Below are 25766 nucleotides of genomic sequence, written 5' to 3' on the forward strand. Positions count from 1 at the left end.
TACTAGCTAATGCCTGCTCTTCATAAGTCAGTCTTCCTTTTCCTGCATGTACATGAAAATTGAATGTTTCTGGCACTGGGTGTACTGCCCACATTGTAATGGGCTTCGTAACATTTTGTACCTACACAGAAGGAAAATATCACTTTACCATCTGATTTGCTTGAGTTGTATAGTCATCAGTGCTATACCAAGAAACAGATGGTCTGGTAATTAGGAAATCACTCAATGGCTGATCTGAAGAGGGTCTTCCTGGACACAAAGTGGGTGCATGTGTTAAGTGGCTCCAAAATTTACAGCCTATCACATTCAATATCAGGGTTATTAGATGGTGTATCGAGAATACCAAAATACACTTCCCTGTTTGCTGGAGGTGGGGTGTTGGTTGGACTTCCCACCCCGGAATCAGGGCTTGGTGCAGGATGCATTTCTCCTGCATACTTCTCTTCTTTCTGAGGGGGCTCTTGTTTTTGCTTGAGGTTTTTGAAACGTTTGAGCTTCACAGGGTCCTTGACTTCCTTGGCACAATGGAACAAGATGAAAATGTCCCTCCGAAATTTGGAGCTCATTCCAAAGTAGATAATGGGATTGTAGAAGCTGGCAGACTTAGCAAACAAACTGGCAAGGATGCTGGTAAGATTGGGCACAGGGTGACCAGAGGCAGACCATATAGAAATTACAGCATATGGTGACCATGCAATAATGAAGGCTGTGCAAATGACAATAGAAACCTATAAGACAGAAGAAGAATAGTCTTAAATCTATTCTGGAAGACTACATCAGGGAAGCAATACACTGGCTGGACACTTGGCTGGAAGGGAAACATTCAGATTGCCCTGAGGGCATGGCTCACAGGAGAATACAGGCAAGCAAAAGACTTGCTTTGACAGAGCCAGGCAGACCTAGAAGCCATATATTGAATTTTGGCATGGTGGTGTGCTTGAGCAATGCCTCATCTAATGGAATGAAAATGGCTACAGTCCCTTGTATGTTTATATGAATTCAGAAGGTTTCGGGTAGGCTTAAGTCAACTATAAGTAAATTGAAAGCTCCACTGTAACTTCTGTGTATGCTCAGAAGTAACGTAACTTCTGAAAGAGCACATGCCAAACCAAGTTTTTGTGCTGTATAACCCACTCCAATTACATTTAGATTATTTTTCACATGTGGTGTAGCACCAATATTAGCCAACTGACAGGGTAGAAGTTTTAAACAAAACTCATATTCTTCACTGAGTTCAGACTCTGTCACTAGAGATTATAGAGAAATGAAATGAGGCTGATATTGATTGGTTTTGTTCTCTTCTGTTCTAGTTGAGACCAATTTTTGGAAAGACAGATTTCATTGAGATGAATCCCATCCAACATGAAACCCAAACTCACCCTGGTGACATCCCGCTCCATTCTCCTCTGTCTGTCTGTGGGATCACCCAGTCCTGTTAATGCATGGCTTAGCTTGACAGTATTGATAATTGACACATACGAGAAGACCATGACTGTGACAGGTAGGAAGAAACAGCAGATAAAAATGGACACAATGTAGGACTTGTAGATTGTGGAGAAGTTGGCTTTTGCCCAGTCTATCTCACATGTGCCATACATGCGATCTGGAAAGCAAAAATATGTTTGTTAGCATTTTTAGAACATTTATCTGCTTTTGAGCAATTAATTTATCAGTTCAAATGCTGTATTCTTCTTCTTTTAAGCACTAAGGAATGGATTGACCTTTCTGATTAATGAGCTGTGACATAATCTCCTACATAAGCAATTTCTCAAGACCAGCTAGACCATAACAAGTTTTAATGCATATTATCATTCTATCCAGTTTTGATTTCCAGTGGAAATCCATAATGCACAAACTGTTGTTTCAGGATAGGAAATGTGATACTTTACCAGAAAAAAAAAATGGTAATCATTCAGTAGGTTTGATATTATTGAGTATTATCTACTCTTATTTGTCATAATCTTCTGCATAGTAACTTCCTAAGATGAGCACTGTAACAGAATAACAAGCAATTGTAAAGAGACAATATGCCAAATACAAAAAGTCACTACTTACATAGCAAAGCAGGAAATAAAAATATTGAGGTTTTTTTTAATAGAAACAAAAAGGCAACAAATTTTTTACTGTAGCGACAGCCATGAAAGCAAATTCATACAGCTAATGATAAAGGTTATGGGAAGATGAAATATATAAATCCTTATAAAGATATGAGACCTTTTGCTAAATGGGAAGCATACAGTTCTGCAACTAGAAAGGAGCTGCAGGCTCTTAAAAATGAAGTCAGGCAGATTGCAGGATCTGCAGCTAGTGGGATCTACAAAAGGACACTAGTTGATCAGGTGCTTAAGGGAAAGACAGTGGGAATAAGGTGCAGTCTCTGCTTAAATACTTTCATGAATAACAGTTGACTTCTTTAGACCCTCTGATGTTGTTTGCAAATGTGTCCTGATGGAAAACTTGCATTCACTAGCATTAGAGGTTTTCTATAGATTGTGAATTGTTGATTTTTATTTTTAAGTGGAAAAAGCTGTTTTTTTCTGACAGTTATGGCAGCAAATTGAATTACAAATGAATGAAGCATGAACCAAAATTATGTAAGTCAAGTATTAACAAGTCCTGGAGATATAATACAGGTGAAGCCTGCATGATTTAGCAACAGATCTCTCCCTGACATCCAGTGATAATTCTGAAGAAAAAAAATATCCCTTAATTCCTCACAGGTGATAGGAGGTTTAGACAGGATGAATTAAAGGAGCAAAAGATTAAAATCTCTTTTATGATTCTCATCAAAAAAAGCTCGTTATTTTTATCACCAAAAAAGCTCTAGGCGTTGCTGTCTGGATATGTTCAGTTATAGAAACAGATTTTTGTCTCCTTTGCCTTTTTCATTGGTAGGCCTCAAGATTCAAAAAGATAACCATAAAATCTGGCTTAATTCCAGGTTTCTGGTTTGTGAAAACTTTTGACTGAAAAATGAAAGCAGCCTCCAGATGACATGAAAAGAAAATCTTGCAGATTTTCTGTGAGTCAGAATTCAGAGCCGTGTTTCCCACCTCTGCAGGACACTGGCAAGTGGCATTTCCAAAAATCAGTGGGGTCCTGGGGACCGCTGTAGCTGCTGTGTAGAAGTGAGAGGTCGGAGGCAGCCAGGTGTAATGCACTGTGGTCTGAGGGCACCCACTGCCTGCCCCGCCATTGCTGGGCTCCCACATCTCCACAAGTGTTCTCAATGGAAATGTGTTTAGAGTCAGATAGCCCAAGAACATGAAACCACTGTGATTCTCAGTAGGGAAAAGTGCTTCTAGAAGTGGCCTTGAAGACCACTGTCAAGGAATTGAATTCAAAGTACAAACAGGATCCATGGGGCCACTTGGATGCCCTGACAAGGCAGTGATGTCCAAGAAGTCCCTGGCTCCACTTCAAGGCCAAAAAGGGACATCAGAAATCCTTCTACAAATGAAGATCTAATAAGATTAATGTAAAAAGAAAACACAGGTCACCAGAAGATACACAGAAAATGACTAGTCCAAACCTCAGAAGTCTATGACATATCCAGAATGCAAAAACATGACATAAAATTAGAACAGTAATAAACAGTTCGGGATTGTCTCGAACAAAAGATCCACTGAGCCTAATATCCTGGTAACAGTTTGGTTTGGGAAGGACAGAAGATTTAACCAATCATAGAAATGGATGCTTTTCTCACACCCATACTTCAAGGGTCCAGAGGTACCTCAAAGCTTGTGTATTTAATAAGAAGTAAGAGGATATATTCACATAGATGCTTTAGTAAGTCTTCATAGATTTTGTGACTTCTCAAAGGATGCAGATGCCTACAAGATCCAGGCAGATAACTGCTGGACAATTTCAGTCATATGACTTCAGTTGGTAGGACTCCTTTATCATTACCATTTGTTCCTAGAGATTTGTTTTGTTGAATTTTGAGAGACTTAATGTGAGACAATTTCTCCAACTTTTCCCCATGAAGAAATTTTCTGGTGTGGGAATATCCCTTAGCTATTCAATCACTGCAGTGTTCACTATTCAAAATTTTTCCCTTTTTCCCCCCTTCTTTTTTGCTATGGCCTTATCTTGCACTCTAATCACTTCTTGGACTGACAAACTCTCTGATATCTTTTTCTTCTTCTGGTATGTTAGTTTTCATATTTTCAGCAACCTGTTTCACCAGATCTTTCTGGCTTGTCTTATAGTTTCAAGTTTAACTTGCTGGAACTTGTGTTCTTTTCTAGCTTCCTAATCTTGACAGTTTTTGAAGGATGGCTTTTGATAGTTTCCTTTATCTCATTGCTTAACCATGCCAAATATTTCTGGACTCTCTTTTTTTCATAGGTAATATGCACTTGGTCCAAGTCTTTCCTGGGATATCTTAAAAAAAAATTCTCTTTATAGCTGATACCAAAGCAGGCAACACTCTGAGCGCACTTCATGCATGATGAATGATTTTTCTCAGTTCCACTGATAATCGGTCTGGTTTATCACAAACAGCAAGAAAGAAAGGTAAGTGTACAGGTGCTAAATAAGTACAACTGAAAGATACCTGTTACCTGTATAACTGCCCCAGCCAAGTAGTGGAGCTGCTGACCAGAAGAAAGCTGCTATCCAAATGAGAACCAGAGCCACCGTCATACTGCTGTTGCTGATGCAGTGACCTGCAATGGCATGATTTAGTCAGAAAAGAATATCTAGAAGGGCAAACATACCTCTGAAATCTAAATGCACTCCTATACCAACAGCTAATAAGGAAAATACAGATATTTTAAAAATATTAAGACCAAAAAAAGCATATTCGTAAGAAAAGCTTAAATTTGGAAACATCTGTCAGGCTTGTGTTCCGGACCATTTGTGAGCAGTGGAAATAAATGGCTTTTAAGCAGGAGACAATGTGTTTGTTGAGCACTGCAGAATTAGCACATTCTATGCTGGACTTAATGTTTTGCAATTTTGTAAAAAGCAGGAAACAGTTAATTGTATGTTGACTTTTACATAGAAACAAACAAGATAAGTCTAAATTCAGAGTATTTTCTTATTCACTTCAAGGTTTTCCCTGTTAAAATGGAGAAAATACATTAGGTGCTCAAACTACATTAGCCATTCAATACAAATTATTTAATCTGTCCTGCTGTTGCCGTACATTGTGGTTATTTCTTTGTTTACGTGGGAAATATTTATGCATCCACCAATCTCTGTTCCTCAACACTTCTGTAAAGTTATACCGGGTCCTTGCTCAGATTTCCTCAAGAGGCAAACATAAATTATGCACACCCTCAGATGAACATGCGATACAGCTTTGCAAAAGAGAAACGTGGGTTTTAAATATGGCTTCATAATATGCAATGAATATAAGATGTAGAAGCCAGTCATAACAAAGGCGTGAAAAATTGATGATACATTATCTACTGATGGGTGAAAGGAAGACTAGGGAGAATTTATGGAAGGTGTAGGTGTAAAGAGGAGAGATTACATAAGGCTCCCAGTGGAAACCAAAGTTTTCAGCAGGCAGGAGGTCCAGCATGAATGGTAACGAAAAGTTTCTACTGATCCTGTGAAATAGAGTGTATGGGGTGAGTGTGGTGATGCAAGGAGGCATAGAGGGAAGGGGGTAGATGTCGGCATGTCTATATAGGCTTGCTGATGAGGGCTTCACAGGGCAGGAAAAATGTAAAAGATTTCAGACCAGATTGTTCAGTGGGACACTCATATGCCTTTACAGAGGCATTTATATCAAAGGTTAATAAATAAATTAAATTAGAAAAAAACCAAACCAGAGCGTGTTTAGTAAAAGGTTTCTAGCATTGAAGAGAGTAATGAACAGTGGTTGTTTGAGATATTCAGGTTACAGATCAACAGGGCAACAGAGAAGGAAGAAGCGTGTGTGTGTGACTGTGGTGATGATGCTTTGCAGACCTGGGAGACAGGCAGGAGACAGTGACCATCTGGCCAGAGTCAGGTCATAGTCAGTTCTGGGGACAGTGGGAGTAATTTTCATCTCCTGTGGTGTGAAACTGTCCATGAAGGGAAGGCTGGAGAGGCATGTGGGGATGGCAGGCTGCGCCATGCTACAAAAGCTGGAGGCAAGATGTGCAGACTGAATGTTCCCAGTGCTGTCTAAAGCAGTCCATGATGGCAGCTGTGTGCAAACCCTGGAAAAACACCCTGAAGAGTGAAAATGTTTGTATGTAGGGCAGCCTTCCTAACCAAGGATCTTATTAACAGCTGGAAACTTCCCATACGTCATCTCATAGAAGATGGAATTCGTTGCTTACAGTGAGTTCCAGACAACGACGTATGCATCATGACTTAGGAGTCATTTAAGTTGCATTTTGAAGAATACAGAGGGTCAGCAGGACCTGTGGTATCTTTGGCACAAGGGTGAATTTAACCCATGGTGACCAAAGTGTACTAGTTATAAGTTGGCTCTTATTGGGGTTAACCCTGAAGGATTCTATGCAAACATGTTTGTAAGGTAAATGACTGGTTTCCAATGAACCTAATTTGTATTTGATATAGCCTGTGATCTGAAAGAAATACAGATTTGAACTAGGTCAGTGAAGGCAGAACTAGACCTGCCTTATTCCTTACCTCTCTCAGGATGGCAGCCTTTGATGTAGCGAGTCACACTGATTACTGTAAGGGTGATTAATGCTGGCCAGACCAAAGAGAAGTGTCAGGAAGCCATCAATCTAAAAAGAAAGCAGGATGTATTTTACTGCAGAGAGCTGAAGGGAAAAAGAATCACAGGGGTTGCTCCTGTCATTTCATGTTAGTGCTCTCCAAAAGTTTTTCCAGAAACCCAGCTAGCAAGGAAATATAAAATGTCAGGTGCAGTTATCTTCTATAGGATCAGGTGAGCAACTAAATATTCAAAAATTATATAAGTGCTCTGTCATGTACATAAAATAAACAAGCAAACACACCCTTACATCTATACTTCCCCAAAATGGACTTGCCAAATGAAGGAGAAAAGGTGAACTGAAAAGAAGAAAAGACCCTGAATAGGCAAAAATGCACTGGATGCAGCTGCCCTGCTTAGGCAGACAAATGTGCATACTGAACCCATGACATGTAGGCCAAAGAAAGAAGAACATAGGAGGTAAAGGGCTTGGCCAGTGAGAAAAGCTTTTTAACAAGTTAAATGAAACCATCCAAAAGGCTAAATCGTTCCAAATAGACTGAGTCTGTGTTAGTGCTACTGATTGCCTGCTATTTATAAAGCCCTGATCCTCACCACCTCTGACCAACACAGGCAGAGCCATATGGCTGTGTAGGCTCCCACTGATGGCAGTGTCTCAGCGAAATATGCACAGGATGGTTACAACTCTCGAGCTTTCCTTATGGGTATAGGAAGGAAGGTTGCTGCTGACTGTAGTGGAGATGCAGGTAGCCATCTGCTAGGGACCACTACCTGCCTGGGAAATGATCCAGGCAAAACGCTGAAGGCAGTCCTTTTTTGAAATCTTGCAATGATATACCAAACTGGCCAGAGCAGATGAGCTCTTGGACGTGTCAGTTTTACACCAAGTGAAGCAGGAATATTAAGCAAGTGTCTCTGGACTGTAACTTGGCATTCAAGTGGTAAAATTATTGGCAGGAAGGCACATCATTATCCTATGTGAATAAACTCTGTCTTTCTGTGAATGGGCACAACTGTGGAATTCAGTTTATCTTCAGCGCTGAATCTGGGGCTTTAATCCAAGCTTAAAGCTGAGACCATGGCAGATGTATAAATTAAATTGGGTGAAGGGTTAGGAAAGGGCTGCTTCATCAATCCTTTAACTGGTGTTTTTTCTTGCTACCAATGCCCTTATATTGACTCTATATACTTCTTAACGCCAACTTTTACAGACCCACCACACTCTAAATGTGTGCAAGATTTGCTGCTACAACAATCTACATCCACCTGTGCTCCACTTACAGTCAGCTCATGCTTGGTGAATAAATGGAACCACATTTACACCAGAAAACAGACTTCCTTGGATGTCTCAGCTACTTGCTAGATGCTACACTTGGCTGAATTTGGCCCACTGTGTGCTGTGGAGATCAGTGAAATACCTGGATATGCAAATGTGCTCTGTGTTTCATTAGCCTTATCGATGCCAACAGCTGCCACTTCTCCATTTGCTCTAAAAATGCTTCATAAATGCAGAAAACAGAGTGGCCAAGGACTACTGAGAAATCACGCTGCATAGTTTAAGCAATTGCATTAGTTATTAGCTTAGAAAGGAAGCAGTATTTCAGCAATGATGCAAAGAAACACTTTGAAATTAAGTCTAAAGAGCTATGAGAAGATTGAATACTAAAGTAGTAGGACAAGCTGCTTAGTGTTTATCAGTTAGCCCTCCTATGCTGAAACTCGTTGAGTTTTTCTGAAATACATCAGTGTATGTTTTATCACCTGCAGAGGTGACCATTATTCTTCCACACCCCGCCCCCCCCCCCTCTTCCCTGACGTCAGAACAGAGACAATTATACGGAAGTGATCAGTTCAAACAGCCCTTGAGCACACTTACTTACAAGAGAGGAAAGTGGGTCTAAAAAATACACTCTTGCTTTTTCTCATTTAAAGATGAAACTGTCACGTTAAGAAAGAACAAGCCAAAATGTTTTCTTTGGAGTGGTGCCTTGCTAAAAAAAATGCAGCTTTACCCAAACCAACATAGTTCATAGAACCGAGCCATCGTCAGCGCCATGTGTCATTTTCACATTATTTCATTAACACCATTTCAGCACATCAAAACATTGTTGCTTCTGCTAGTGTGGGGCTGTCGTCAGAGATGTGATCAGGGCCATAGGGCTAGTAAGTGGCTAAAGTGGCAGCAGTCTCCCAGGGCAGCTGTGCTAACTACCCCGTGCTAGACAGGGCTGTGTGGTTTAGGAACAGGTGACAGGGTGAAATGCCAAGGAGGAGAGGGAGCTCTGAGGATGACAGGAGTGCTGGGATGAAACGAATAAAGGAGGTAAATGAAGTGGTTTGTTAAGCTGCAGAACAGCCCATACAGAGGCCACGGCATCTAGAACATTAAAACATGAGAGAGCATCCAACAGGGTTAGGGCTGCTTTGGCAGTAGGATCCTCAAACCAGTATTGTCCCTGCCAAACTTTATTGGCGACAAGCTAGCTCTTGAGCCTAGCTATGCATACGTTTCCACAAGCCTATTGATTACAGAATCACACATGAATCACAGAATGTTAGGGATTCTGCAATACTTTTATATTGGTACCACTTAGACATATGCCTTCAGAAGAAAAAGGGATCTTACTCTAGCTGTAGCCAACCTACTTCAAGCATACACCTATTGGATATGGAAGAAAGATCTCTGCTGCATTTTCTGCTCCTGAACAGACAACACTGACTGTAGGTAGCAACCAAAAAGACTGCTTGGAACCCAAGGCAGTTAGCAACAGAAAAACCACTTTAGCATAGTCCCAATTTCTATAGGCAGAGATATTAATATATGTAGGTAACAAAAATATATGACATTCTCAGTTTTCTGCGTCTTTAAAGATATATGGAATGACAGCCAAGGAAATACCAGAATAGTAGATATCATTTAATTACTTTAGAAGATTGATGCTCTTCCCATTCCCCACCTACCCCCCAGCCATCTCCTTCCTTCCACAGTCATAATAGTTCCTTTATTTTTGTGTGATGCAATTTTGTCCTTCTTATTACTAATTATGATCAAATAGCAGCAGTATTAATAGGCAATAGTGAATCCTGACATAAACACAAAGTTGATTATATGGTAATTTTGATCCACCAGCTTTCCTTTTTACCCATTAAGAAACAGGAGTAGATTAGCAGTTTTAAAAGCTTTCCTCAGTGCTACACCAATATTACTCCCTCAGCTATACAGATACTCACAGAACTTGCTCATTATCTTTATGTTGCCTGGAAGCTAAGCCACAACTGAAGAAAAGGCTGTGTTTTTTCTGCTTTGTACTTGTGTCTGATTTTAAACCTCACTGCATGCAAATTTGTTTCTTAAGCTTGCTTCAACCCAGGGAGAGTCAGGAATCCCCAGTGCACTATCAAATTTTTAGCTATGAGCTTGAGTGTGCCCCGCTTTTACTACCTTTAATACTTATGCATCCTTACTGAATCTGTAAGGGTTGTCTTCATTTAAAGCAGACAGAGTAAAATATCACCTATTGTTCTTATTATTGGATTAATCAAGGTTTAATGGCACAAAAGCAGATTGCCAAAATAGCTATTACGTTTCAATTGAGGCTGAAACATAGATCTGCCAGCCAGAAAGGCTGCATCGCTCCCTCCTCTGGCCAACTGGTGAAATTTGTTGCAATTTTGAAGTCCATTTGTTTCCCTTCAGAACCACAATGTCCTGCCTTTCTCTTCTATTAAATATGAGATAATGGATATGTAAAGAAAAACACAAATTTTAAACAGGGATTATTTTTCCATTGCATATATTTAAAATCATCTCAATAAGCTCTCTCAGAATATTTTTTTGAATACAGATCAGATTATTCCATAATAATATAAATAGCTAATGGCAAGAAACCTCCTTCAACCTCAAGAGACAAAAAAACACCTAAATCAATCTTTAAGAAATACATTTGGGAAAACAACTGTAGGTATCTTTGAATAGGGTATGTTTTAAAATTTAACAAGTTCTTAAAGTTTGTAGTAAGTGAGAAAATATTCCACTTGAGTCTAATGACATCATCACTCTCCCATCCCTCCAATATATCAATAATGTGTCAACCAGACTATAGGAACTCTTCTGTCAAATGGAAGAACTACCAAGGTTCGTAATCAAAATCAGTCTTCACAGGAGACTACTTAAAACTCCCCATGCACAGTGTTCCTAAAGCACTCAAATTGTTTCTTTACGATTTACTATAATACAGGAAGTGAAAAAGACTTATCATTTACCACAGTTCCCACAACATCTTTTGCTCATGTGATATTGCTGTGCTATGGTTGCATTCTGCCTTTTAAAATGTCTCAGCAGGCTTCAAGGGTAGCTCTTCTTAGAGGTGACTGCATTAACCCAAGCCATTATAGCCATGACACAAACGCACTTCATTTGCTAATAAACAATGAGAACTGATATGCTACAGGATTAGATAGTTTAGACCATTAAGTGAGTGCATCAGACACTCAGTATTTTTCATTCACCAAGTGATTAAACCTTTCTGTGATGACATATTTTTTAAAGATAGGAAAAATATGAATGCAATATTTAGGCTATACAATTATTTGTACAGATATGTAATTATACTAACTATACTATATACTTTAATGTACATTTTGGCTTTAGTAATGTTAGGGAATCCAGAAGAAATCTACTTGTTTGCTTGTAGTTGTTTTAGGTTTATATACTGGGTTAATCAAATGAGATTCAACATATACTTACTTTGGGCTGACTTTTAGCTATTAGAGTTGTAGCCCTCTCAGGCCACAATTTATACTCGTAGTAGTACATGCCCCGATCAATGAGCCTGGTTGTGAATGTAACAACCCCACCAAGTGCACATCATTTAACAAATAGATAGAAATTTCTCTCAGAATTTCCTTACATAGCCTCATCAGATTATATCTTACTTCAAGTACCCCAACTCCACGTGCTTGGAAGCACCTGCTTTCTAGCTCTGGGTTGATGCCGTGGGACCATGGCAGGTTTTATGTCTCTCCTGTCCACCCATGAAGAATGAATGGGCAGGAAGCAACCAAGCGTGTAGCTCATACCACCCAATGATCCAGATACAGTGGAAAGATTCCCATCTTCAGGTTAAATGCTGTATTGCCATTGTTTTTCTGTGAACTACTATACAGGGAAATTAAGAAGCACTAGATGGGAAACTCTAGCATTGCTCTCTGGGAACATCCATGCTACACTGTATAAAACTCTTCAGTGAGCCTGAGCCAAAACTCCTCTCCACTTCAGTGAAGAGCCTACTTGTTCATTGCTAGCAGCACTATTAATATAAACAAAAAAACCACAGACAGATAAAAGAAAAAAACAGCCTCATGAGTCACCCATCTCATCCTTACATTTCCACAGAAAGCAAGGCTTGGCTTTGTGGCCTGTGGTGATCCTACTCCCATAACTGAGATCCATTAACATCAGATTAAAGTCATGCTTTTATTTTCAAAGTAAACACGTACTATCTTTGCCTTTTCAGAGTATCATAGCAAATGTTTCTGGAGGCTTACACAGGTCTCAAGGGAAGTAGAGGTCCCATAGACTGTTCACAGGCTCTGCCAGGACAGCCCACAGACTACAAGTGACCCTCTGTGTTCTCTGAAGTACAATCGTGCGTGCTGTTTCCCAGCAAGAAGGAATCTGCTTACATAGTCACCATCAGGTTAATAAAAGGTAATCTCTGCTTGTTGGCTGAATGCCTACCAGTGAACATATTCTTTTACTCGTAAAGCTCCTAGGCACAAGGCAGGTCAGGTGAGTGATGGTACCAGCTCAGCCATTAAGTGGCCGAGACAAGAACATGCTACGTCCCTGAAAGCCTGAAAAAGCTGCATGGCTCCTAGGAGATCTCCTTTTAGGTTGATACTCTTGGCTCCTCTGGATCCTGTACCAAAATAACCAGAGAAACAGAAGATAAATGATTTATCCCAAGAAAATGCTTGTAGTCCTAAAATGGGTATGGGCTGTAAGGGTCTTCACATCACAACTGTGTATAAGCTGGACCTGACAGCTCCTAACAGGAGAGTCACATGCATTGCTAGGGAGTCCTAGCAGCCCAGGGAGACCCTGGAAGGAAGTGTAAAAGATACAGGTTATTCTTGGACTTAAAGAGCTATCTGGAAAGACATCAGGTACAACGTCATCCCTTCTGCGGGGACAGTGGTGTGGGAATACTGGATGTCATGTCATATACAGCTCATTGCAAGCAACAGTCATCTTGTCATTGATTCAGTCAGCACAGGATCAAGGTCACGACCCAAATTGCTTCCTACACACTAGCGGTGTACTGACTTAACGGAATATATATTTGTGGAATAGAAAATGAGTAAATGTGAGGTAGGACTATTTAAGATACTTACAGATATTATCAGAGTGATTTTTAAGCTTCAGAAGAAATTCTGCTTAAAAGTCAGTGAGAAGATGCGGCACACAGGGAGGAGCCAGAAGAATAAGAATTGTTCAGCCCCGTGTGAGAAGATCTTGAACAATGAAGGTAGGTGATAGACAGCATTTTTTTGAGAGAAGACATTTAATCTCTTAGAAACACACATCAGCACAGGAGAATGAGGGAGGCTACTATTTTCCACACAAGGAAACAAGAAAAGGATGTTTTAAAGCCCTCTGAGAGGAAAAGCTAGTGGAGGAATCAAAGTTTAGGTTTTAGAAATTCCTAGTTCTGTAGGAGCACTACCAGGCAATGAATGCCCTTTCCAGGCAGCAGTGTGTGGTTTGATGCAGTGCTTGGGTGGCACAGGAGGGGCTACGTCAGACTTGTTGAACAAGGAAACATAGTTTGAGCATTCATAATTTTTCAAGTACCAAATATATAACTTCCCTAATTTGTTGCAATTGTCTGCAGAAGTAATAATTTACAGGAAAATGAGAGAGAATTCATAGCTAGTGGAAACTGGCGTAATTTCCCTGCGGTCACATTAGTTACACTGAAATTATCTTCTGTGTTGCTAATGATTCTGTTTGTGCAAAGGCACAGTTTTTCCCCCCTTCCCTGCAGATGAAGTATTTTTATCATTAAAATTTAGCTCACAGATATCTCCATGAGTTGCTTTTACCTCTTTGACTGCAATGTGCACACTCTTCAGATTATATTAAGACAGACCAGAAACAAAGAAATAGGAAAGCCTAATATCTCTGCAACTTTTTTTTTCAGTATCTAAATCTCAGTTATGCAAGGAAACAAGAATGAGAATACGTTCTAGTGTTCATATTTGAGAAATAAATTTTCTTCAGAAAAACCTATCTGGGAGAGGAAGAGTTTTGTAGCACAGCACAGGCAAAGTAAAGGACACTCTTTTTTTGAATTTGCTTTATAGATCATTCTCCACATCCTACCTTTCACAGTGAATCAGTGTGCTAAGGTGAGCTGAATACAGAGCTAATGTTACACAGCTTTTCTTCACACCTTCAACACCTGTTTTATCTGTTAATGCTCTTAGTGCCAGTTCCATGATTTGACTTTGGGTTATTTTCATCTTACTGAAATGTCAGGAATGATAAGCTATATATAAGTAAAATCCCAGCAATATCACACCACAGTACTGTGCTAGGACAGTCAATAACTATTTTTCACTCCCTCTTTACATTTGGTTTAATTTCTTTTAACATCTGATAGCTGAACATTTTTCAACTAACAAACATTCCTGCGCTATTACAATTTGAGAAAAAAATCTGGTTTCTTATGGTCCAGCCTCAATCTTAGAGCTACGTGCTTGGACACTGGGATATACAGTGATACTGCAAGATTTTTTCATACCAAGCAAGGTTGAGCTGGCTCAGTCTTTGGGTGGGAAACTTCTGCCAAAGTTAGCCTGCTGCAGAAAGCCGTGCTGAGGAGGAAGGTACTTCTGCAGCTCGTGTTCTGGCTCCGCTGCGCACGAGTACTAGTGAACTTGAGGTGTTCACAGACTGTTCCCCACAGGGAGAATGAGGAGGAAAAACATGGAAGAACATTCAAGTACTCTCAGATGTGGGCAAGGACAGCTACAGCAACCATCACTATATCTCCCCGTAGCTAGCTGGGAGGGAGGGTGGCTCCTAGATTGGCTCCTAGATTGGACGTGGCAAAAGCTGGTGATCAAATGAGGCTCCTAAACTAGCCAACAGAACAAGGTGAGGGGCATATCTCACCTCCCTTTTAATTTTTAATGCCTTACTCCAGGCCGCAAAAGATTGGAATTCCTTGGTATTCATAATCATGTTCTTCCCTTAACTGTGCAAGACTTCAAAAATTAAGCAGCGTCACTGTGAAAAGCAGAGGGATTGCTAATCCGTTCTCCCTCTTCCCCCTTGGAGGGTGCGGGAGAGCTGGGTTCACTTTTCCCCATCCCCTGCCTGGGAACATAAGCCCCAAGACTATTCATTGTATGGGCATGCTCCTCTGTCCATAGAGCAAACAAATAGAAACTCCCTACGTGAGTGGTCAGACACCCACTGGAAGGAGGAGAACCCTCCTTTTCCAACAGCAGCATTGTTAAGGCAGGGCTATTGCACATCTAATCTAGCTTTTCTGAGAGATCCCCATTTACCTGGGATTTCAGCTGGCAACTTGATCAGCTACACCACCACAATTTGGAAGAGTCTGCTAAAGTGCAAGAAATCCCGGACATTTCCATGGGTCACGTACTCCTCAAAGCACGCACACTAAGTCTGGCACTTCTAGAAAACGTTTGACTTTGTGGCCACACCTTTCAGGATGCACATATTTCACAGGTCTGGTGCTGCCAGGCAAACTGTGCACAAACGAATTAGGGGTAACAGAGTAAAACAACACATGCATGCAATGTGGGGCTTACTGCTGCTGACTACCTGGCCAGTTGTTTCTGTCCAGAGTATGCCAGACAGAAATACAGAAGTGCTGTATAAAGCATCAAAGCATTAAGCAGTGCAGGATTCAAACGAGGTTTCCTCACTGATATGTAGTAAACCCAGCCACAGGGTGAGACAGTCATTGCTCTCTCTCTCTCTCCTGCTCCCCTCGGTGGTTTTATTATTCTGCACAAGACAAAAGCAGCTTCAGCAAAAGAGGGTGAAGGCAGGTCCTTCCAGGCTGGCCCTTGGTGGAGGGATGGTGAGGGCAGGCTGCAGGGACAGAGGCGGTGGGGCTGAATCCTGTCAGGCAGGCTACTGAGGTGCTCACTAACACCTCAAAGCTGAACGTGGTTTTTTTTTCTTGGTTCCTCCTGAGGCAGTTTCTGTGCAGAGCCAGATCTGCTGAGGATGCTCTGGCACCGTCTGGCTGGCCAGATGGACCAGGGATACCCAGGCTGATAGCGAGGTGAGCGCATCTGCGATAATAGTGTCAGTCAGCAGGTCGGTGGCGGTGAAGAAGCTTATACCAACAGAGTGAGCACATGACTAGAGTAATCAATTTTCTTGACCCTCGTAGTAAAATTCTTAAGTATTTATAAAATTTATAAAATTAATGTCAAAGTAACCAAACCATATTCTCAAAAAAAAAAAAAGAAATTAGAAGAGTGAATTAGTGGAAACAAGTTCAAACTGAAGTACCAGGATTATGAAGGATTTCAAATTCTAAGACACCCCACAGTCCATCCTTGGTTTCTGACATGACTGCAATGCACCTATGGGGATCAGATAGGTATAATCCTTCCCTTGTATTTAGAGGCTTCCTGAAACCTGCTTCTTGTATTCACCACATAATTAACAGACACAAGAAAAACTTTCTGTTGGTTGATTAATAAGGTTTAGAAGAAACTGTGGTGTTCACCTGCAGAGAATTAACATTTGTCTACTTCCTACATGTAAGAACATTTGCACTTCTAATTCAGCAGAATATACAAATACAAAAACATATGGGAAGGACAAAAATACACCCTGAGGTAGCTCTTCACTAGAAATACGATCAATAGCGGAACAGATGGCTCTTGGTCACTGGCTTACATTCCCTGACCTGAACTTTACTATATGAACTAGTTCACTTAGTGATTATATTACCAGAGGCAAAAAAACAAATGTACTAGAGACTGATTGTCCTCCCTCTGTCCAGAGGAGGACTAAGACACAGTAGCAGAGCAGAGAAAGGATAAACAAGAAGTGAAAGCAGAGTCCGAAAGCCACCTTTTGTATATGTACCCAAACTGTATCTGTACGTAGCATTCAGTGGAGGCAGCATTTGGATACAGACACACTATGCAACCTTATTCCTGAGAGGAGAGCTCTGTTAGACCTCCAAAAAGAAAAATAATGCTTGGCATGGGGAAGAATAGTGGTGTTTCTTCCATACAGAGGAGGAGAGCAGGAATACACATATCTGTCCCATTCAGCAGGTATGCAACGAGATGGTCCTTTTAGCTGGAGATGCATCTTTTTTTACAGGGAATTTCCACAGACTAGCCTGTTTTGAAAGAGAAGTAGTATCTGTTTGTCTTCTCCCCACCCTGTCTAACTGGGGCAGTCAAGTATGGTGAACCTTAATTTTGAAAAATATTACCTGAGGGCACAGGAGGAGGCCCAAGTCAGAGGAAAGGAAAATAGTTAGGCGGATTAAGTGAGGTGAGCTCATTAAATTTCTTCATAAATAGAAATGACAGGCTAGCTTGGGAAAATAAAGTTTCCCTAATCATACCTGACAGCAGAAGCTGACCGATCAAACGAAACGGACGACAGAAAGCCAAGTAAGGCTGTTCTTTGGACTCAGCAAAACGAACCAAGTCAGGGAAAACACATGGGCCACACTGAGGAAAGTGCCGTGTTCATGTGTGCAACAGTCCAAATTGTCATCCCAGCTACTTGCAGGGATGTGGTGAGGGGAGCAAGAGACACCAACTTCGTAGAGCTGTGACAGAAAGCATGGGCTTTACCTTCTTGGCATCGAGCTCCTCACTCTTCATATTCCAGATGTGAGACCCAATTCTAGTTGGTCTACGAGTGAATTATGTTTTACAAATATAAAAAAAATAAGCAATCAAAACCCTACTGCTGTTCAACACTGTACGTTTTTAGAATGACCTTTGTGATGGCTGTCCACATGTACACAGAAATGTTCACATCTTTTTTTACGCACAGAAGCTTCCTGCTATTTGTGCACAACGTTATTCCTAAAAATGGCGACACTACTTCCATAAGTTACTTTTCCATCACTGGCTTCTGTTTTGTCAGGCTTAATAATCAAGATGATGGATCCTAGGGTTTAAACGTGTTTTTGAGACCCCCCAACACAGAAAAAAAACCTAATGGAAACAGGAATCCTACCTGTTGTCAAATATATCCTGATTTTCACTCAAAAAGTCACAACCAGCTCAACCATTCAACAAGTCACAACCAATTCAAATTATTCATTCAGAGTACAAATTTACTTTTCCAGGTTACCATGAATTTTTAGTTAGTATTAATACAGTGTCAGTTCCTATTTGAAAATTTGATAAATATTAACTTTTAGAGCCTACAGAGGATTACCAAAGCATAAATATTTTGCATATCAGAGTGTTTAGAAAAGCCAATGCATTATTAATGTCCTGAACAAAATCTTTGGATCCCAATTCCTTAAACCTTTGCTTGATATCCATATTTACAAATGAATGCTGTTTAAAACCAGGAGATCCAATTAAAATTACTTAACACATCCTGACCAATAAACTATCTGGGTACCTCAAAAATGTTATGGACAGCTTCTCTCCTTGTAAAGGCAGTTCAAGCATAGCAAGATTAAGCAATCTCCATCACATTAAGTTTAAGGACAACTCCATCACCGTCTTTTTACATCTAAAAAAAAAAAAGCCAGGTCTTCATAACGAGACTCTACATAGCTCAAAGTCTGCCAAAGAGGGACTCTTAGGCAGAGGCATCGTGGAAGAAAGCTGTAAGGCTGCTGACAGAAGACTCCCATGCAAATCAAGAGGTACAGACACAGTGTGCCATGACGTATTGATTCCTCTGTCTGCTGTTTTTTACAGCCCTAAAAAGGAGCCATAATACAGATGGGGCTCTAAACTATACAAAAAATGTCAGAGGCTTCTCAGACTGTGGAAGAGCTTGGACTGGGGATGCAGAAGGGTCATTTAAAGTCACCTCTTTCAACCAGCTGGGTTGTAAATGTTAAGTTATGCCACAGATCTCGGTTCAGGATTTCACACGGAACAGCTCACCCTGTCTTTACCTAGCAAGTCTGCAGCAAAGCTGGAACTGAACCCGGACATCCAGATTTTACCTCTCCTTTCTTAATCACAGCTCCAACCCTCCTTTAAACACACGGTAAAATGGGAGTCTGTTTAATTCTGAGTGTGGGTATGAATTTTACACTTTGCAGGTATGGCTTTGTTTATCTGATGACTTCAAAGGTTTCCATTAATAAAAAAAAATTAAAGACATGTCCTGGAAGTTTCTCCTCAACAGACCTTAGATTGCAATTGTAGCTGTTCTGAAATAGTGGGATTTTGCAGAGGAAATAATTAGCTTCATTTTGATAAATCCTTTTCTGCCAGATAGCTATAGACATACATTTTGAGCAAGAAAACAAACATTTTTTAGATCAAGCTACAGCTCCCTGGTTAATCAGAGTCTTCTGTGGGTAGTCTTCCTCTCTGGGTAAACTAAGCCTTTGTGTTGAAGGGGAGGTGACATGAGCTGTAAAAGTGCTTTCACCTATGTTATATAGTAGCTCAACTTCCTCCTGAAAACAAACCAAATCACCAAAACCACAAAAAAAAAACCCCACCAAGAGAAGAGGATTATTTCTCTCTCCATTTTCCTTCATCGTGATCTTACTTATACCTTGCCACAGGCAATTCTGTCATTTTCAGATTTTTGATTCCCTCATGAAACAGACACTCACACTAAGTATAATCTTTCTCACAGATGTTTCCAAAAGCACCAGGGAGCCAGGCTTGTGCCTATCTGTCCATGGGATGTATTTATATTCTGTCTACGCAGGTGTGTTTCAGAATTAGCAATAATAACATTTTCTGAGTTCTCCAGCAAAAAGCTGCCTCCAAGTTCAGGGATGACTGTGCCATAAAGCCAAGTCACTCATCCTACCACAGGCCCCAAACCAACAGTGAATTCAGGGGTAAGATTGAAGAGTAACAACTGATTTAGTACAAGCAGGTGCATGCTAGAATATACAGGTATACCCAAGTGTTGTGTGGAGGCTTTGCTCTACACGCCTTGTCAAGTAGGAGTCTATATTGCTTTAAGTCAAATGTTAAAGTGCCAACAACCAGGCTGACTTCAGGGGAGCTGAAGACAAGCACAGTCTATACCTTAGCTTTCTAATGTGAGTGGGAGCCATGGCATGAAGTAAAAAAACCAAACTATTAGAAAATATTGTGAATATCTTAGATAGAGTTGGAAAAAAATCGCTGAAAATTGGTCAAAACCTGATCAAATACATAGATTTACAGGTGTAACAAAAGAGAACATTGTCCTTTTGGAAGCTCAGTCAGCCTGCCTGATTATTTATATACAGCATTTACACAGAAATATCTGCACTTATTTTTGTGTAATTAAGTGTAATCCAGTCTTACCTGGCAGGTCCATATCGATGTGATAATGAATCCATCATCTCTGAAGACATTGAAGATTTCAATGATCCCCCGTGAATAACCAAACACAGAGATACTAGCATCTGATACTGCCAAGTTAAACGTGAGGTAGTCGGTGGGCTGCAGAAAATGTCTTTGTTTATACAGGACAAAAATCACAATGCTGTTTCCAAACCAAGACAGCCAACCTGTAAAAAAAAAATTAAAATCCATTAAATCAAAGAGAAAATAAAGCAAGCAGCAGTTCAGTGTGTAAATGTGTGACATCTCTTCTGAAATTACCCTTTTGTTCCACTAGAAACAAATCAAACCAGCTTATCCATTGGAAAACCTATGCATGAAGCCTTTTTAAGTAGCTGGGTATTTTTCAAAAGCAAGAACAAGTGAATAACTGGCAATAAAACAGAACAAACACGAAGAGCTGCTGCTGCTTCTATCAAAGATCCACCATTTAAAGGCCTGGAGAAGTTTTTTTTCCGTAAGTGGGCAGATGACACTCGTGAAATGTAACTAGTGGGGAAAAAAGGAAGGAGGAAAGATTGGTAGAGTGAAGCAGAAACTATGAGAAATTTGCCAAAAGCTGCAACTGTTTAGGTGCATTGTATACAATAATGGGTACCGAAAGTTCATGCACACAGCCTGAGAGCCGCTTTACCAGTCCTCTCTTGAGAAGTGCTACCTTTTCCAGCTAATACAATTAAGTTTCTTCTCTTAGAACAGTCTAGGATCTCCTTGCAGCAAAGCCTGTCCCAGATGGGAATATTTTCCAGTAATACCCCTGTTAATCTATATGAAGGGAACATTTAGAGCAGACCTTTCAGAAGCTTTAAAGTCTTTTTACATTTATTTTTAAAGAAAGTTGTGTTCTCTCTTACTCTCCTGGACCAGAGATGCCTGACTTGTACGTGCCTAGTTACATGAGGAAAACGCAAGGGAGATGACTGTAAATCTGGTGAAAGCCAGCCACTGACTCAGTTGGAGAGACCTAGAGCTCCCAAATGTGCATGGCTATCGCCCCACTCATCAGTGCAAGACCTTGGTAGTTTGCATGCTGCTTTTTGGAATGATGTAGACATGTAGAAACAAAACATTTCTAACAAAATGTTTACTCATAAGCGTCAGGCTCAGTGTTGAAAGTGGGGCTTAGCCAGTGAAGGGGATGGCTGCGGGGTGGCTGCTGGAGTGGGGCTGAGCAGCAGGTCGGGCAGCACCGAGCTCCCTGTTGGCTCACGTTTCCACCCCCCAAACCAGCTCTGCCACTGCCGACATAGGTGGCCTCGCTTCACCTTGGCAATGTGGAGCAAAACACCACCCGGTTTGAGTGCCTGCAGCCTAGGGCAGGTTTGGGAACACAGCAGCTGGTGGTTTTGTTCCCCACAGTTGATGTCAGGGTACAACATTAACGACCAGGTGAGGGAGAAAAGCGTTGATCCATAGCCCTCTATCCTGGCACAAGCAGCAGATATCCCAGAGTACTATTGCTGTATATTTACATAGCAAGAGGTGAATATATGCACTGAAAAGGGACGTGACATGACAGCATTGCACAGCACCTCTGGCTATTCAAAGGAGTTCACGAGATGAAAGATGGCTGACAGGTTTAATATCGTAGCAAGAGGGCAGCTGCCTTCCTTCAGGAAGCAATAACAGCCCCATGTGTTGGGAACACAGTGCTTCTCTGCTGGGCTGCCTCGGCTAGGAAGGCTGTGCCCCAGAAGCAGGGGCTTGGGAGGAAACCACCTCTGAATCTCCAGGCCAGCTGGGAGTACCACGAGCTGAAATGCCAAAGAGCAAGGCACTTGTTCTCCAAACAGGTTAGGTACTTACCGCCCGCCGAGCTGCTCCGGGTAGTCTGGAGCAGGAGGGGAGGTGGTTGATGGGACAGGCTCTGTGCAGCACCATGAACTGCTTTTTCTGCAGAGCAGTTTCCTTTTAATACCTTCTCCTTGCAAAACTGCCAAGCTGCTGCTGCCCTGGCTTGCTTAGCAAATGCACATGGTTTTCTAAAGCGCTTTTGAACTGGGGAGAGCTGACGTGTCAGCATATGGTATTAACCAGAAATAGTCACTGATGCAATGATACACTGAGATACATATATATATATATATATATAAAAAATATACATATCTCATAATAAGGATAAGATCAATAATAATAAATACATCTTATTCTGGCCACTAGGTGACAATGTTTCTTAATCAAGTCTCGTTTCCAACGGCTGCATGCACTTCAAGTCAGGAATTGTTTCTGACTTCTGACTGACTAGGCATTACATAGAGGCACCGCAGGGCCCTGGAGGATGATGGCTTTGAGAATGTACCAGGATAGTTTGCAATGCAAACACGATAGTTGTGTTGTTTGTGCAGCCAGCTCTACCTTCTGTAATGCAAGATAGTTTTCAAGGCAGTAGCTATGGAAATATTCTCCCTGTCAATATGAAGACACAGTGCTAAAAATGGCAGACAAAATAAAATGGCACCTCCTTTGTAAATAGCAGCATTTTGTCAATGCAGTGGAACGGATAGGAGGGCTATCCTAAAAATGTAATTTTTTCCCATGCACACCCTGGGAATATACAGAGCAAATTCTTCCCAGCCTGGACGGTAAGGGAGTTTTCAGTTAAAGTATCTTAAGGAAGAAACTGAGCAAAATGTCATGTAAAACAACAATATACATATTTTAGACGGAAGTGACAGAGACACAGTGTTTGTGATCAGTTTTTGAAACTACACTCGCACACTGAGGGTGGGGATGAGGGAAGCATTGAGGGAGATAAAGCTACAGAGCGAGTATGACTTCTGCGGGTAGGCACAATCCTTTTAACCAGAGCAGGTGGAGAAGCTGCACTGGCATATCCAGTCCCTAAAATGTCTGATCTGTCTGGGTAGCAGAGCACATTAATACTGTGACAAAAAAAATGGAGACATTCAGTTCTCAGTAAATCATGGAGTAACAAAAACAGTGGTCACATAAAAATGTGATCAACCAGAGCAGTGGCTATGGGACACTGGGTCTCTGCACCATCAGATAGATGTGCTGGTCTGGGGCTGCTGACTAGATTGACTGACTGATTTTTTTTTTTTTTTTTAAATAAAACAACAAAAAAACTCAAAACAAAAAAAAACCACCAACCCCAGCCAAGAGAACACCTCAAATCAAACCCCACCCTGTCCCCAAATCCTGACAGCACAATAGGAAAAAAGGTTGCTCATGCACTGCGAAGGAAGGACCGCAATGGCTCTGACATGCTCTAGGAGGGCAGGGAGCTCCTCAGGTGCTCTGCAGGCGGTGTGTGCATCAGGGGGAGACCACAGGCAGATCAAGCGCCCAGAAAGAAACCTCTGAACTTCGAAGTGCTATAAGACATTGGTGTCACCAGGTGGCATCTCAATAAAAAAAGAGGACAGAAAAAAAAAACAACCGAAGGAACTAGTTTCATTTTTTGCAGGCTGCCAGCAATATTCACTCACAAGAGTATATGCAAAAAAAAAAAACCAAAACAAAACACCAAACCCAACCCCAGCATCCTAAGGTAATCTTGGTGAGAAAGGACAGGTTCCCACTGAGATCAAAACGTGGCTGAGAGAGAAAAAAATAGCAGATGGTAAGAAACTGAGCACTTCCACCCAACAAAAGGTACAGAGAGGAGCCACCACACTTCCCCTGTAAGCTGCAATGCTCTCTGATATGGGCTGCTCATCAACGAGAGATGCTGGCCCTTCTGAAGTGGCAAAATACACAGACAACACACAATTACTGAAGTTGGTTAATGCAAGGCAGGACAGAGCAGCTGCTGTGAGACTGGCAGTATCAGAGTAGAATAGGTTAAATGAGTGTTGTTAAATGCTAAATATTGAACATCTCCTCAGACACCCACAGAAAAGTACTTGGTACCACATTTGCAAACATTGGGAGGCAGGAAGAATAGGATGGGCAGCAATATTTAAAATGTTGTATTGCCCTTATATAATTCAGTAGTCATCGTTCCCTTGGCATAATACCCCCTAATAGAGCATTTTATCCACACATGTCAAAAGTGCTCCTCAAAGGATGCTGGTGCTGTTATCCGTGATTTCTGGGGGGGGCACAGGAAGGCTGCCAAGCAAGCTGGTGGTAGTCAGGAACCAAAATCCTATTGACAGAGTCCTGTACCAGCGTGCTGTCCGCCAGCCTGTGCAAAGAAAGCACTGAAAAAGTAGACAGCAAGAGTGACTAAGGTTATTGAAAATCTCTCTGTTGAAAGTGACTAAGAACAGTGAGGTGGTTTAGCTTTGGGAATAGCTACGAGGGAACACAACAATTTTACAAAGATTTCTGCCAAATCACTCAAGCCTGAGCACCCAGACATACACTCCTTTTGTCTCATGTACCTGAGATGGTCTTTGAACAACCAATAAACACCTGAGGCTGCATGCAATTTCATTGTTAACGTTCAATTTATGTTTTTTGCAGAGTAAAATAGCTCCGAGCTGGTCATCCACATTTCCAACAGATGACTGTATCTGTGCCCAGCTAAGACAGGTTATTATGCTTTGTACTTAGACTTGTTCTTATTAGACATTGTTGCATGGCCTTTACTTGTAAAATCTGACAAGAATGAATTAGAAAAATGGATGTTACAACTCACCCGTCTGCAGTTTAAAATATACAGGGAGCCTTAAGTGGAAGAATTCAGGAAATGAGAGCAAAAGGTGAAGGCTCAGTGTCACAACACAAGCTGCTCTTTTCCCTCAGCAAATAACCTCATCTCTACAACAGAAATTGGATTGAGCGCCTGGATACAGAGCAGGCATGAATGAAGTCAATTACTGATTCAACTACCTACACACAAGCATAACTGTCTATCTGAGGAGGTTTGCTGTAAAAGATCCTCAGACTAGAAAATTTTATTTAAGTGATAAAATCTAGAGAATTTGCAAAGCTGTCATTAACTATTGCAGTTGTGAAGTGACCCTGCTCTGTTTTTAGTCTTTGCTGCTAATTATACATACACAATATCCTACCCAGGGCATATTGCCAATTTTGGCAGGAAGGAGAAGAGTCATCATGTTTTAGACTTGACAAAGCGTGGAGAGATTATTTGTTCAATAAATGTGACCATTTTGTGGATGAATGTTTTGTGAATAGCTTGTTTCTTTTCCCACCTTCTCAGATTGATCTGTCAAACAACGTTCCAAAACAACGCTCTTTCTGTCATTTGTCAAGTAACAGTTTACTCTTACTATCCGGAAACGTGTGCCATTTAAAGGCATGTTTGGGTCTTGTGGTCTGTTCCAGTTTTCTGATGGGATTGGTAATACTCTCAGCGTGCCTTTCTGATATGAATACTCACAAGAAGTCAGAATTTGTTCTCTAACAAACATTCTCTCATACTGACTTAATATTTACTTTTATGCCAAACATTCATTCTAACAGTCCCAGTTAATTGTGAAACTAGGGAAAACAAGCACAGAACAAATTGTGTATAAATGCAGAAAAGAACAATTTACTTAAGAATGACAATTAATAATTATGGAAAAAAAAATGCTTCCATTTTTTTCCCCCCAGGTCTAGGTTGACT

At 41.0% G+C, this 25766-nt stretch overlaps 1 protein-coding gene across 1 annotated transcript in view; it reads right to left on the reverse strand.

Moving 5' to 3' along the window:
• Window positions 1-290: 290 nt before the first annotated feature.
• LOC137671286 (visual pigment-like receptor peropsin) overlaps window positions 291-25766 on the reverse strand; it is a 29126-nt gene continuing 3650 nt past the window's right edge. The window contains 6 exon segments of the mRNA XM_068414745.1: window positions 291-728; window positions 1380-1603; window positions 4566-4670; window positions 6601-6655; window positions 6657-6701; window positions 20189-20394. Coding sequence (XP_068270846.1) covers window positions 291-728; window positions 1380-1603; window positions 4566-4670; window positions 6601-6655; window positions 6657-6701; window positions 20189-20394 — 1073 coding nt within the window.

This window comes from Nyctibius grandis, chromosome 1 (assembly GCF_013368605.1).
Source record: "Nyctibius grandis isolate bNycGra1 chromosome 1, bNycGra1.pri, whole genome shotgun sequence".
Classification (NCBI taxonomy): Eukaryota; Metazoa; Chordata; class Aves; order Nyctibiiformes; family Nyctibiidae; genus Nyctibius; species Nyctibius grandis.